This window comes from Sycon ciliatum, chromosome 12 (genome assembly GCF_964019385.1).
Source record: "Sycon ciliatum chromosome 12, ocSycCili1.1, whole genome shotgun sequence".
NCBI lineage: Eukaryota > Metazoa > Porifera > Calcarea > Leucosolenida > Sycettidae > Sycon > Sycon ciliatum.
Genome location: NC_088654.1, coordinates 25,599,390 through 25,614,783, shown reverse-complemented (window position 1 = coordinate 25,614,783; position 15,394 = coordinate 25,599,390). Strand labels below are relative to the sequence as shown.

The 15,394-nt window shown below is 46.8% G+C and overlaps 1 protein-coding gene across 2 annotated transcripts in view; it reads right to left on the bottom strand.

Annotated features, from left to right (window-relative positions):
* The window catches only part of LOC135828267 (uncharacterized), an 86,101-nt gene that overhangs the window by 29,363 nt on the left and 41,344 nt on the right, over positions 1 to 15,394 (bottom strand). For both annotated transcript variants that reach the window (XM_065340716.1, XM_065340715.1), the window contains exons 26-38: positions 13,031 to 13,127; positions 11,597 to 11,667; positions 10,464 to 10,603; positions 9,736 to 9,808; positions 9,256 to 9,352; positions 8,886 to 8,984; positions 5,233 to 5,304; positions 3,976 to 4,031; positions 3,634 to 3,772; positions 3,199 to 3,295; positions 2,215 to 2,308; positions 1,558 to 1,689; positions 538 to 629 (exon numbers count right to left, since the gene is read on the bottom strand). In XM_065340716.1, the coding sequence (XP_065196788.1) occupies positions 538 to 629; positions 1,558 to 1,689; positions 2,215 to 2,308; positions 3,199 to 3,295; positions 3,634 to 3,772; positions 3,976 to 4,031; positions 5,233 to 5,304; positions 8,886 to 8,984; positions 9,256 to 9,352; positions 9,736 to 9,808; positions 10,464 to 10,603; positions 11,597 to 11,667; positions 13,031 to 13,127 (1,259 nt within the window). The remainder of the gene's footprint in view (positions 1 to 537; positions 630 to 1,557; positions 1,690 to 2,214; positions 2,309 to 3,198; positions 3,296 to 3,633; positions 3,773 to 3,975; positions 4,032 to 5,232; positions 5,305 to 8,885; positions 8,985 to 9,255; positions 9,353 to 9,735; positions 9,809 to 10,463; positions 10,604 to 11,596; positions 11,668 to 13,030; positions 13,128 to 15,394) is intronic.

The following is a 15,394-nucleotide window of genomic DNA, read 5'->3' as shown; positions in this document are numbered from 1 at the left end:
CACACGCGTGCACACACACACACACACACACACACACACACATACACACACACACACGCACGCACACACACACACGCACGCACACACACACACCCAAGAGAGAACATAGTTTTAAACTGAAAGACATTCAAGGAATTGGATTGAAACTGAAAGACAGACTCCAGAATTTGACTGAGGGGCGATTCGATGGACGAATCAAATACAACTGAGCTAGGGAAAGATGGACAGTGTGTGCATGCATGTGTGTACTTCGAAGTAAGAAAAAAAAGAGATCGACATTGATGACAACAAAGGAGAGAGAGGGAGAGAGAGAGAGTTAGAGAGAGATAGAGAGAGAGAGAGAGAGAGAGAGAGAGAGAGAGAGAGAGAGAGAGAGAGAGAGAGAGAGAGAGAGAGAGAGAGAGAGAGAGAGAGAGGAGAGAGGAGAGAGAGAGAGAGAGAGAGACAGAGACAGAGAGAGAGAGAGAGAGAGAGAGAGAGAGAGACAGGGAGAGAGAGAGAGAGACAGACAGACAGTACATCACCCTAATATCTCACTTGATGAATCTCGACAGCGCTGGCTTTCTAGGCTTCGTGTTGTTGAAGAGTTTCCCGCGGCGAATAGGTGTGTTGGCCATTAGCAGTACCACCTTATGTATGGTCACATAGAACACAGCAACACACACACACACATCTGTAGTACACGGGCACTGCAATGACGTACCACCTGTTCTAGCTGTTTAAGTACTGACTCCCAGAGTAAACAGACTGCATAATACAAACACATGAGCTGGCGGATTGTTCAACACAACGACCGGGATAGGCGAGCACTCTAACGGCCAAACTGGGCACATTCGTAGCATCCGGCTTGCATTTCCCTAGTTGCTGGCAACAGTTTGAACCTACACTATGTCTTGAACAAGAATTTACATACGACTCTCATGGGACATTTCTAACTCACCCATTTTCCACCTTTCTGCTAAGTTTAGTTACCCACCCCCCCCCCCCCCTGCTTTCACACAGAAACTCTCCTAACCAGGTAACTGAACCTAAGTCTTCGGCCAATCCTCAAACATGTTCGTGAATGCAGCAGGTACATGTACCGTAAAGTACCGCCAGAGCGCCCCACCATCTCGTCCTTTCGTGGTCATTTTGTGGAGGTGGTCTCCTGTCTGTAGGTCATACGACACGAACCTGGTACAAACATTGCATGTTTTTCAGTCAATCTGTACCTTCGAGCGGACACGAGCTCCATACAAAAACCTGCTAAGTGTGACCTTAGTGCACTAAGGTTCTCACACCGTACAAACTTTGTTGCACTCTGCCATACGATTTTCCTTTCCCTGGCTGTAAAATCAAGGTGGGGCGCTCTCGCGAGACGGGGCGCTCTGGCGGTACTTTACGGTACATGTAACAACAAGCCGCACATTGCAAAAAGCAAGGGTTTACCTGAAGTTTCTGGTGCAAGCATAGTGAAAACCATGGGTTTACCTGTAATTTCTGGTGCAAGTGCAATGCAAACGCTTGGGTATCTGTAATTTCTTGCATGGGTAGAGTGCAAAGAGCACACAGGTTTACCTGTAATTTCTGGAAGAATCTCAGCGTGGAGGCATAGAGCAGTGACTTGACTTGGTGTTGGTCAGCGGTGATATCAACGTCAACATCGAGACTAAGACTGCGCGAGCGAAACGCTGCAAATGAATCGTGAGTCTGAAGGACACACACACACACACATACAAACAAGATGCGTAAGTCTACGATACGTCCACACAAAAAAAACATATATTAAACACGAAGAATTAGTATTGTGTTCGCTGACTGATTCGTTTCCAGCACCCCAAAAAGCTGGCTTGTCATTCTCCTTAAAAAAAAGAAGAAAAAAAGAGGATGATAAGTTAACGTTGAACGAAATGTCCACAAACATCAAGCATGAAATGCAGTGTCCCATCAAATGCCCATCCATATCTTCACTCTACTTGTATCTAACAAGTGCACAAAAGTACAAATCTTGGCCGCACGGCAACGCACACACAGCGCAAAGTCAGTAACTATCCAGTCCGGCCGAGGGTGAGGCCAATACATGTATCTGAAGTAGCAGCAGCAGCAGCAGCAGCAGCAGCGGCAGCAGCAACAGCTCCAGCAGCAGCAGCAGCAGCAGCTCCAGCAGTAGAAGCTCCAGCAGCAGAAAGTTGGCAGCATTACACGGCAACCAGAGGCTGTCCATGGTTTACTCACAGCCAAGTCTTGCGCCTTGATCTTGTTGGGATCGCAAGGCATGAGAGAATGATGGTCATAGCAATCTCCCTGACACTCCCATGTCAATCGAACACTGTACGCACACACATACGCACACACATACGCACACACATACGCACACACACACACACACACACACACACACACACACACACACACACACACACACACACACACACACACACACACACACACACACACACACACACACACACACACACACACACACACACACACACACACACACACACACACACACACACACACACACACACACACACACACACACACACACACACACACACACACACACACACACACACACACACACACACACACACACACACACACACACACACACACACACACACACACACACACACACACACACACACACACACACACACACACACACACACACACACACACACACACACACACACACACACACACACACACACACACACACACACACACACACACACGTACGCACACACACCAACAAATACGCAAACATACAGTCGCAGGTGTGCAAGAAGGCAGACATTTTCCCGTACATCCACTATTCTAACGAGCCGCAAATATAACAATTTCCTAAAATTTCCTAAAATTGACTAGTTTACGTGCACCAAAGGTGACGATTCTCTCACTCATTCTCAACGTTCACTAGCTAGCCAGTGTAAGTAGCTAGTGTAAGTAGCCAGTGTAAGTAGCCAGTGTAAGTAGCCAGTGTAAGTAGCCAGTGTAAGTAGCCAGTGTAAGTAGCCAGTGTAAGTATCCAGTGTAAGTATAACGTTTTCTATGTTAACGACAGATTCCTCCTTATTAACTCGTTAGATTAGCACTTCGTTTAAATATATACAGTATTCGTGAATTAAAAGTGACAAGATAGTGTACAAGGAGTATTCTATGAACAGGGGAATCCCCTTCTAGAGCTTCAAACCTAGTACATGTGGTACTTACACGACTTGCATTCCAGGTATGTGTACGATATTGCACTCATCATACTTGGACGGTGTGCGCGTGTAGATGTCCAGATCACCTTGTGTCTTGATGTAACCTGGACAATAGCAGCGTGCACAGACACACACACACATGCACACACACACACACACACACACACACACACACACACACACACACACACACACACACACACACACACACACACACACGTACACACACACACACACACATGCATACACACATTGCGAGACAGCAGCCATGAAGGAGACAAAGGGGATAGGAACTGTTACTTGGCTGCGTTAGAATCACACTTCTGACACAACGCTATGTTATAGGGACACACCAACATAACACATGGGGTTCCTTGTAGCTGGGAATTGTAGCAAGACCACATGGATACTAGCAGATAGACCAGGAACGCTCAGGACTTACCACTCTTGAGGGTGACAACAAGAGACTTGATGACAATCTCCAGCTTCTCAGAGTCATTGTATGGGTTATAGGATGCAGCCAGGTAGACTATAGCATGGTCCGACTTCAAGCATGCCTTGCCATGCAGTAGCAAGCGGATCTGATTGCAAAGGAAACAAGAAGAAGAAAGCCGGAACGTGCACAGACGTTGGATTCGAACGTGCGCAGCACTTTGATCTCGGAATGTGAGATTTTGAAGTCGACGTCAAAGTGGAAAACGTCGCACGAAACCCCTAAAATACCCAGACACAAAACACGGTTGATATCAACATTATGGTGCTATCTGAATATATGTCTACATACCTTGTCCCAGAACGGTAGTGGACAACTTGGGTCTAATGACTCCTTTGTCAAAATATCTATAAGTTGAAGAGAGAAAAGACGAGAGAGAGAGAGAGAGAGAGAGAGAGAGAGAGAGAGAGAGAGAGAGAGAGAGAGAGAGAGAGAGAGAGAGAGAGAGAGAGAGAGAGAGAGAGAGAGAGAGAGCGAGCGAGAGAGAGAGCGAGAGCGAGAGCGAGAGCGAGAGAGAGAGAGAGAGAGGGAGAGAGAGAGAGAAAGAGAGAGAGAGAGAGAGAGAGAGAGAGAGAGAGAAGAGAGAGAGAGAGAGAGAGAGAGAGAGAGAGAGAGAGATAGATAGATAGAGATAGAGAGAGAGAGAGAGAGATAGGCATAAGAATTTCACAACATCACTCAATCCTCTCACACACAACACACAACTCTACTGGACTAAAATCAGAACATGAACACAATAATCATTCGATCATGTAAGTCAAAAAGGCAATGTGTATAGAACATTTTAACTACGAATATTACAACTCAGAGCATAAAGACTGAGACAGAATCCTCCTGGCCAACGTCACGAAAAGTCAACATAACATGTGAGCCCACAAATACTAAGGCTGCGTTCGTTTGTAGCTACCTGGTAGAGTAGAGTAGAGTCACTCTACCGATAGAGGGAGAAGGTAGAGGTAAGTGCCCAAACACTGTCCTACCGGATTCAGTAGTTTTCATGGTATGTACGTGAAATGGTTTTCCTTTCTATGGAGTTGTGTACAACTCCTTGATCTTGCTGGAAATCCCGCACCTCTACCAACTTCTACCGACCTCTACCAGCTTCAAACCTGGTAGAGCCGGTAGAGAAAGACAGAATCTACTCTTTTTGAGTAGAAAAAAAGGAACGCATCTACTGAAAGAAGTAGTAGACATGGTCAGCATTTTACCGTTCATGCTAACTCCGACCGTCGGCCTGTACCATTTTTTTGTGTGTTTTCAAGACATGTTTAGCATTTCGGTTTTTGACACAACGATCGACTTGTGACGTAACCCGAGTCGAAATCTTACCATTCCGGTTTCCCGCTAAACAGAGTTTCTATTGTCGAAACGATACCACACCGACGGTATTTTGGGTGTTGGGTGCGAGTACCGTTAAATTTAGCATGAACGGTAAAATGCTATATCTAGTTTCTAGTCAAACCTGTAGTTCAGAAACGAACGCCTCCTAAGTACTACGTAACTACAGTTCTAACAAGAAGCTACAGTCTTGTAACACCGACCACTTACCCACAGCACAGCTAAGCTGAGCAATGACTGGCTCCCAACAGTTGCCGTAAGATGCCTCAAAGCTCTCCACATCTAACAACGCATCACACACACACACACACACACACACACACACACACAAGCGAGCACGCGCGTGCACACACACACAAGAACAAACAAGGCCATGGGACTTACGGGGCTTTCATTGACCTTTAGCCGACCGGCCAGTCAAAATCGACGACTATCTGTCGATGATTTTACAAGCTGTAAGTCGGAGGCAACGAGCGGGTTCTACTACAGGGGCGCCCTGCCCCAAAAAGGGGTATTATTGAAAATATGTATTGTGTACATGTGGGTTCGAATTTCACTTTTTCAGGGGTGGGGTATTATGCCCTGTCCTAGATCATGTTGCAATATGATGTCTAAAATATCATCATTTCGAATGTCATCTTTACCTTCTTTCTTCAATTATATATTAAGGGGCTATCCGGCATTATCGATAATATTCACGGAACGAAAAAGTTTAGTTATGACCCTCCCCCACCCACCCACCCCTTCAACGAAAAAGATATTGACTTGACAGCTAGAATTGATTGATGTTTCAGCTATCAATAATTTTCAAAACGAAACTCTCCTCAACCCACCCACCCATATACGAAACTTTTTCTCTTCGTGAAAAATATTGATAATTACGAACGGCCCCTAATGAGAACTCATACCGTAAAAGTCCGTAAATAAGTACGTATTTACTTTTGAATTTAGTGACCACATCCGTACTAACTTTCGGGCGGGTACTGACTTTCGGGCACGAACTAACTTTCGGACCTGACTTGTGTGTAGTGAAGAAGTCATTTTCATGTCGATGTACATGTACATGCTACGTGCTGCATGTGCACACCGTGCCGGTACTTATTTCGGGCAGTATGTTTATCGGGCTTGACTTGACTTCACCAGACAGAGCCAAAAGAATGAAGGGGATATTCTTTCGGGCAGGTACTTATTTACGGACTTTTACGGTAGTTTTGCAGTATTTTGACCTGTATTTTCAATTTTCGGATCATTTTTCGTGAGAGAGAGAGAGAGAGAGAGAGAGAGAGAGAGAGAGAGAGAGAGAGAGAGAGAGAGAGAGAGAGAGAGAGAGAGAGAGAGCTGTACAAAGGAGAAGATAGAAGTTCATTCTTCAAAGACATGTGCAGAAGGAGTTGCCCAAGATTTTCTTCCTCGACACTTCATATACTTGTGACGATTCAGAAGCCTGAATCCTGACCACTGGGTCAACCCAATCATCATTGTCGTCCGACGCTTTTCTCTTTCTGCACTCGATCGTGTCGACGATCACTTCCGGCATCTTAGACTGACTGCCAGCATTGTCAATGGCGATTGTGCCGCCGCGCACTACTACTCTGGTAAAGCGTGTTGGGACGACTGTCATCTGCACTGCATGGCTTAGGAATTTCTCCATTGCCTTGTCGGTGCGGAAGACTTGGCGCTTGTTCAAATCCCTAATGGCGTCAAGCAGCTCTATTGATTTGATTTCACGGCCGCCGTTGGCAAACGTGTCCTCTACGCCCTTCAGGCCGACTTCAGCATCTGTCCTCATCTCGTTGTAACACGCCCTCCGGCCATCGCGTTCCAGCAGCGGAGGACCACACCGTTGTCGTGTCTTGCTACGCTGCCATAACCATAATCCTCAACACCAGCGACGGAAATCTTCGGTAAGCGTTGCCGCCTCTCACCTGTCGCCAACACAAGATTTGAAACGCGGCAGGTGTATTCCGCAACCTCCATTGGCGTCAGGTCTACACGATCAGGGTGCAGGAGGAGTGGTCGCAACTCGTATCCGGTCTCTTCAGCAGTCATAATGCGTACGGTCAATTCATCTTCAAGACATGAAAATAAATACCATCTTTCGACATAGGGTTCCGTTGTTGCCCAAGACATACTGTATCTTCAATTGTCATAAGACTTCTGCAGATAGCAATTGTGAGTCATAATACAACATCATCACGTTTTATAGGGTAAGATCAAAGGTCACGCTACGGGGAGGTGACGACTTGGAGAACACGGTGAACACGGTGCGCGCCAACACCACGAAGTTGCTCGCGGCATGCCGTGTCTTTTTTTGTTCGGGTTTGGAATAACTCAATTAGTTTTTCATCTATGTCCGTTGGTTCGCGACTCGCAAGTCATGTCATGAGTCACGTGAAGACGAAGAACTGTTTGTTTTGACAACATGTTACTCAGTGGATTCGATGTCTAATTCCCCTTTGTACTTCGAAGTATTTCTGAACTGTACAACTGCTTCGCAGTACTTTCCGTTTTAGTAATAATTACGCTTCATCAATATTCTCTTCGTTCAAGTAATATATTTGCGTAGTGACGGACTTTTGAATCGTTATCTTTTGAATCTTGGTCTGTTGCGGACTGTGCACGTGTTTCTGTACATCAGTAGTATACGCTAGCGTTGTACATCTTGTATGATGACTTTGTACGTGCATGCATGCAGGCATGCCAGCTTGTATTTTCTGCGGATCTTTTTGGGCTTTAGAGGTGGTTGGTCATGGAGGTTTGCTTCGACTTGTAATTCATATTTTGCTCTCCTAATTCATAATGATAATCTACTCGTGCAACCTATAATGGTTGTTCAGGTTGCGCTGATGTGTGGTTGCACGGGGGTGAACGAGCTAGTTTGGTAACACACGATATGTCATCGCCATTGCCGCTTCACCGCCTCTGGAAGATCCAACACCTGCAGCTGCTCCAGTCTCGATAAGTATCGTATTTCCCCGAATATAAGTCGCACCTTTTTACACTAAAATTCAAGGGTAAAAAGGGGGGTGTGACTTACAATCGAGCATGACTAACTACTGAAGTCAATATATCAAATCAATATGGCTATAACCTGAAAATGGGGGTGCGACTTATAAAGTGCGAATTATAACCGGAGAAATACGGTACGCCTGTTGCTGTTCCAGTGATGTCCCATTATGCCCCGCAAACCCTCTACTGTGATCCCAGCGGGCTGTATTCTACGCCCCAGCAGTCGACCAGAGCCCATCTTGCTCGCAATGCTGGACTGCCTGCCTGTTTTACTGATTTCGTTACGCAATGAGTTTGTTTTCTTCTGTTCTATTTCTCGACTAAAGAGGGCGTGAATATGTGTTAGGGGGAGGATAAGTTAGTGTGGCATAGGTACTATATCACGCATCATTAGTATACACGTTAATAGTCCACCGTAGGTATTTTCACGGTAAGCTGTGAGCATACTCGCACTGCCTTGGTCTTCTTCTCCTTGTGAATGGACAACTTACAAACTGTGTGCCTTAGAGAGAATGAGTGTTACACACATCTGTACGTAGTGCTATGTAAGACATGTTTGGAAGATTAACATGTCCATCGGTTGACGGCATGTTTATACAAGGCGGAGGCCACGCACTGTGTTGAAAACAGTGCTCCTGACTGCAACCATCATCGATTGGCAGAGGCCCAGTCTTGACGAGCATTTGAACCATACGGGGGTCTGGCCCTGGGTTGGACCCTCACTACCCTAGTCAGGGGTACTGTTTTCGACACAGCGTGTCCTCCGCCTTGTAATATGCTGTCAACCAATCAGCATGTACGTAGTAGTAGTAGTAGTAGTAGCAGCAGCATTCTGCTGATGGTCACGGACTCACCAACATCAATGTCGTGGTAGAATTTCAACGCCGGCATGGACCGCTGCACAGTAACATTGCTCCATGGTGATGCCATGGGAACGGTGTCCGTTCGAATTGCTGAAAGAAACAAGAGGCAAAATGAGAGAGGGAGAGAGAGAGAGAGAGAGAGAGAGAGAGAGAGAGAGAGAGAGAGAGAGAGAGAGAGAGAGAGAGAGAGAGGAGAGAGGGAGAGAGAGAGATACTGTGGATGGTACTTGAAAAAGGCAAAATTCAGGGGTGAAAAGGTGACATAACTTATAAGAGGGCAGACGAAGGATAGACAGCTACCGTATGTTATACCCACAGTAGCGTATAGCAATATGGAAGTTTCCCTGTAGATACACCTTACCCTGAGCTGAGGGATTCTCCTCTGCACCAACAAGACCACCATAGATACTTAGCTGATCCACAATGGCCAGGGGCTGAGAGTAGTCTCGCAAACGTGCCTGAAGAGGTCAGTACACACACACATACACACACACACACACACACACACACACACACACACACACACACACACACACACACACGTGAGGTTGTAGTCAGTCGATTGCTCTATAATAAACTTGTGTGTAACTTGTGCTGGAATCGCACTCCACATACCGGTAGCACATAGCATCCCCCCCGGAGCTACAAAGAATCGGCTGCCATTACTTTAGCCTGGCAAACACGTACACACACGTACACACATGTACACACACACACACACGTCCACACACGCATCCACACGCGCACGTGCACGCACATCCAACACCATAATTCACTAATACGTTAGGAGCGCCTGTAACATTGAAGAGCTGCTTCCCTGCACTACACATGCGTCACTTACTTCAATCTGGGCTGCACTCGCTTGTATCTTTCTAGCCCAGAGTGTGGAGTAGGTGAGACCATCAGGGTACGGACTATAAGCACAATAACACATGCACACAAGAAACACACACACACACACACACACACACACAGACAGACACACAGACGGACAAATCGACAGACAGGTGGACAGACAGACACACATGCACAACAGTGAAGGCATCGTCCAACGCCGTATTTCTTCAAAGAAGCTGATGTCGCTCCACAGGTAGAAAAATCGTCACAGGCCTGAATTTGAGAGAGGGCAGTTCAATGGTACTTCACGACATAACTGGATACTCGATAGTAGTTGAAATAGTCCAGCCCCACTCCTCGCTCTCGGTCGATTAGGTGCTAGTATTTATTATTTATGAGCCAGTCAGCCAGCCAGCCAGTCGGTCGCAAGTGGAGGAATTTGTCTAAGGAGATGTTGGGCTTCGTTCTCAATTCCCCATAAAACTATTGCAGGAAACTTGGGAGTGGAGACAGTTCGGTCTGATATTCCCACTGAACCCTATGTGTGACTGTACTGCGTGTGACTGTACAATGTGACTGCATTATGTGTGACTACACTATGTGTGAGTGGCTGCATTATGTGTGACGGTACTGTGTGTGATTGTACTCTGAATGGCTGCATTAAGTGTGAGTGTCTGCACTCTGGGTGACTGCACTATGTGTGGCAACACTATGTGGGTGTTGCACACTAACCTTTCCGGATCAATCCTCTTCATCTCGGCGATTTCGTTCTCGGTGCCCTGAAGAGAGTCATCAGCCAGTGCAGCCACCTCTACACCTTGTATGCTAACCTTCAGTAGCGTAGTGCGGAGTGGATTGCGGTCATAGAACAGCTGGGGAGAAATCGTATTATACACACACACACATACACACGCCCGCATGCACAAGAACACAGATGCTTAGATGCATAACACGCACAGCACCGGGAGATAGAGTAGATAGCCCCAATCTCACCCAGAGTACAATACTAGTACTACTGTAAAAGCAGAAGTTTTCGGTGGTGTAACATTTTCGGTATTCTCCAAAACCGGCGGTTCGGTGGAGGGAAATTTTCGGTAAAACCCGTTTTCCAGGTAAGTGTACTACAATAGAGTACTAAATGTATACAGTACCGGTAGTACCGAAATTTTCCGTGCGTTTTATTTTCGGTAAAAATTGTCGGCACCGAAGTTACCGAAAATAAAACACCACCGAAAATTTCTGCTTTTACAGTATCAAGAGTACATATAAACCAGAGTGTGCAGCTGTGCAAATCAGCTCTGAAACAGCGCAGTTCGTGCACTACGTCACCCTGATGAGGTCAGCCAAGCTGCGACTTGCACACAGCTCAAATTTTCGTGTTTCACAGTCCGGAAATCAGCCAAGTTGGCATGATTTAGACGTCCTGTTTTAGGATTTCGGTGCTTTTGTGTGACTGCGTACGCTGTGTACATGCACTGGCAAGTAAATTCACCATGCTATCCGTATCGAAAAACCGAAATCAGGACAAACTCAGTGACCTGCACCACTGCGACTGGTTGCGCAACTTTTCACCGTACCTGTGGCTTACCATGCCATCAGAAATGACGTACTGCACGAATTACGCTCCCACAGGAACCATCCCGAGTTGCACACTCTGGTTTATGTACTCTTGGTATTATGTCATACTCGCAGTCAAACACACGCACGCACGCACGCACACACGCACGCACGCACGCACACACGCACACACACACACACACGCACACACACACACACACACACACACACACACACACACACACAAGTACACACACGCACACACCCCCCCCCCCCCCACACACACACACACAAACACTCTGGCATACCTTGGAACGGTTGCAGTACACGGATGAGTTTGACTTCTCTAATGACTCGAGCAACTCGTCCAGCTTTTGAGCTGAAGGCAGGGAAAGAAGAAAACACAATGTCATGACATCAAACATGCAAGTTATTGGAGACTAAAGTTACAGCAAGTCTTGCATACAGACAACACTGTGTCATGGAGCTATGGCTACCTCCTTGTGGAAAACACAGTCTGTCCAAGCTTGCCACTATTCCAAAGCAGGACACCCACAGTATAATTGTATACAAAAGCAATTGTGTCCCATGTAAAGGTATACGATTGATGTTTTGGTCCAAAGCAGGACGGTTGGACAGCCTGCAAACATGAAAAAGGAACATCGTCATGTCTAAGCACCATGCTCCACTTTTTCTTCAGAAGTTATTCAAGATCAAGCATAATTAGGAGCCAGGGAATTTTCTAGAACCGCCCCAACCGGTTTTCGACCGGTTGAAATTGTTGGCGACCGGTTGAAAAGTTACAAATCAGTTCCAACCGCCCGTACTTTTCTGTGGGTGAATGGAGCTGTGAATGGTCAAACGCTTTTTTCTGCACGGATACTTCCAGCGAAGCCGCGTGGGCTGGTACTAGGGTCACGAGTTTGTACGGTTTGTACGGTCGAACCGCGTCATCGAGCTGTAGCAACGGCGTTGCTACAGTCCAACATATATTTGCTACAATCCAGCACCAAGAAATCTGTTAAATTGCTGTCGAGTGCTATATTTGGGTTGTATTTTGAAAAAAAATTCCGCGGGGACCCCCCGACCCCCCAACTCTTCATTGGACCGTAACCGGTTGGAAATTCGTCCTAGAATAGTGTTATACCCTGGGAGCATGTCATGTGACAAATTCATTGAAACCCAAGTCAACCCTCAGTGCACTTTGACATGTGACAGAATGAAACAACCTCATTACGGGGTCAATGCCACTATTTCTTTCTTACTTCGAAGTTCACACATGCATGCACACACTCTCCATCTTTCCCTAGCTCAGTTGTATTTGATTCGTCCATCGAATCGCCCCTCAGTCGAAATGTTGGAGCCTGTCTTTCAGTTGTAGTCCAATTCCTCGACTGTCTTTCTGTTTTAAAACTATGTTCTCTTGTGGGTATTTGCGTGCTCTCTCTCTCTCTCTCTCTCTCTCTCTCTCTCTCTCTCTCTCTCTCTCTCTCTCTCTCTCTCTCTCTCTCTCTCTCTCTCTCTCTCTCTCTCTCTCTCTCTCTCTCTCTCTGTCTCCCTCCCTCCCTCCCTCCCTCCCTCCCTCCCTCCCACTCACTCACGCACATACATACACTCTCTGTCCCTCTGTCCCTCTGTCTGTCTGTCTGTCTGTCTGTCTGTCTGTCTGTGTGTCCGTCTCTTTGTCTCCCCTCTCCATACACAACCTCAGTGGAACATGGTTAGGTCACATGACCACTGACCTGCCTGCATTTCACCGACTGCTGATCGGATCTCCTGTACACGCTCGTCAAGTAACTTGCGTCTTTTCTGCATCTCAGAGTATTCATCTTGGATCAGCTGAGACCATAGAGCACGACAAGTTCACACATACACGCACGCACGCACGCACACACACACACACACACACACACACACACACACACACACACACACACACACACACACACACACACACACATACACACACACAATGGAATGCAATGGAAACGAACAAATAATGATGGTCACGGGAAACGTTCCGGAAGCTACGCTACCATACATAGATTTTAGTTTTTAACCTTTTGTTATGCTCAGCCATATCCAGGAGGGCATGGTGGAGTAGTGGAGTTAGCTAACCTATCCTCAAAGAAAACAATAAGAGGACGGAAAAAGTGTTTTACTCCAAATTTCACGCACTAAGCGATCATCAGAAAATACTACCATTATTTGAACTAGCTCTGCCACTCGGCATTGAGCACTCTCTTGGACAGCCTGGAACCTCTCTGTTTTATCTTCAAAGAAAATGTAGATGAGGCAATGCAGCCTAAACGCCCTGCCCACTGCATTCTCCTGTGCTCAGATACCCCGACTATGCCATCCGATTCCCCTCCCCCCCCCCCCCCCCCCAACATCAAGCCGATCCTGCCCTGCTGTCTCGTACCCCCAAAACGTTGCCTGCTTCAGGCTTTGCCCGCCGCCGTGCAGCAGGACTTTTGCCAGCACCCTCGTGACGTTGCAGATATGTGGCTTGATTATTGTAGTTGACGTTGATTTAGTGACTTTGGCAAGTTTGAGTCGTGTCAAGAAGTCAGGTAGGATTCAGTACTAGGCAGTAGTGGAACGTGAGTGGTAGTCTTTGCCGATTTTTGAGGGTATCCTGGATTTGGTGTGCAGCGCTGTGGAAATGGCTTGCTGTGGAGGTCCCAGCACTGGATGTTGTATCAAAGGTACGACCTCGTAGCACGTGCTAAACCACAAAAAAATTGACTTGGGTCTGTGGGAGTCTGTGAGAGAAGGGTCAATTGAATCCTCAGTCTGGCAGAGGTGGTGGAGGCAAACACCCACCTGTTCAAGGAGCTGGATGTCGTGGATAAGAATTGCCGAAGCCGTCACTAGGGCCGGTGACGTGCTTTGACGTGCTCTGCGAAGAGCGGCACCCAGTGTGAAAGTGTCCTTCCTTCAAGTCAATGACGGTCACCGAGCGCTGAACGTTCGCTAAGGAAAACCGGCAGAACCGGCTCTGCTACCGTTGTCTTGGCTACGACCACCAGGGACGAGACTGCAAAAGAGACAAGCAGTGTGGCGTGGACCAGTGCACTAACACACACAACTGGCTACTTCAACGTGACAAGCCGCCAGAGGTGTATGAATCTTGCAGTGTGGTGTTCGGAGTAAACGCGTCTCATTCGTGGCTCAGCACATGTCACAACAGCATACCAGGTCTCTCAGCACAGAGATGCCGCAAGAAGCTAGCGTCGTGTTGGACTCTACGTACATGGACGACAGCATGACTTCAGCACCTGATGTCGCAGCAGCTAAATCCTTGTACACGGATCTGACTGCTCTCTAGAGCCAAGCCAACATGCATGCTCGGAAGTGGCTATCCAACTCAGCAGAGGTTCTGCCTGACATATCGCAAGCTGATCGTGCTAGTCAGCTCGAGCTAACGGACGAGAAGCTACCGACCATCAAAACTCTCGGCGTCCTATGGCTGGCCGATGTCGACATGTTCAAGTTCCAGTACAGTGTGCCAGATATCAAACGTATTGAAACGAGTAGTAATGTCGATGTGAATGAGCTTGAGTCGGCTATCAAGAGTCATCTGTCGGTTAGTGATAGTTGCCGTGAGTTGTACAGAGATGATGTTGTCTCAGTTTTGGCCCGTGGCAGATCTGTATTACATGTGTCTGTTTTGGAAGCTTTGGAAGCGTTATATATCCGTAAGTTGTACCCTGAACTATGTGTTCAGAAGGAAAATGTTTTGTCACTTCAGTTGTTTGGCGCTAATCCTCGTGAAAGTGTCAGGAATGTTTCTCCTCACTGATGTTTTCATTATGTTTTGGTCATTTCTTCACCTTCACACTGTCTTTGACCTGTTCTGCTGAATTTTATTTTTTCCACACATATAGCGTGAGGTTCTCGATCTATGCTTTTGTTGTAGCTCTATATAAGTTGCTGTATTTTGACAATTTTTCCATTATTCACTGTATTTACCCATGATGAGAAGGGAACGAAAACGTTCGGTTACTAAATTGGCTTACTTGACTGTGTGGATTGCGTCGGTGCTGACACCTTTTCTTTCGAAATTGAATGAGTTTCTCTGTGTTTCGTGGTCTATTCGTCGA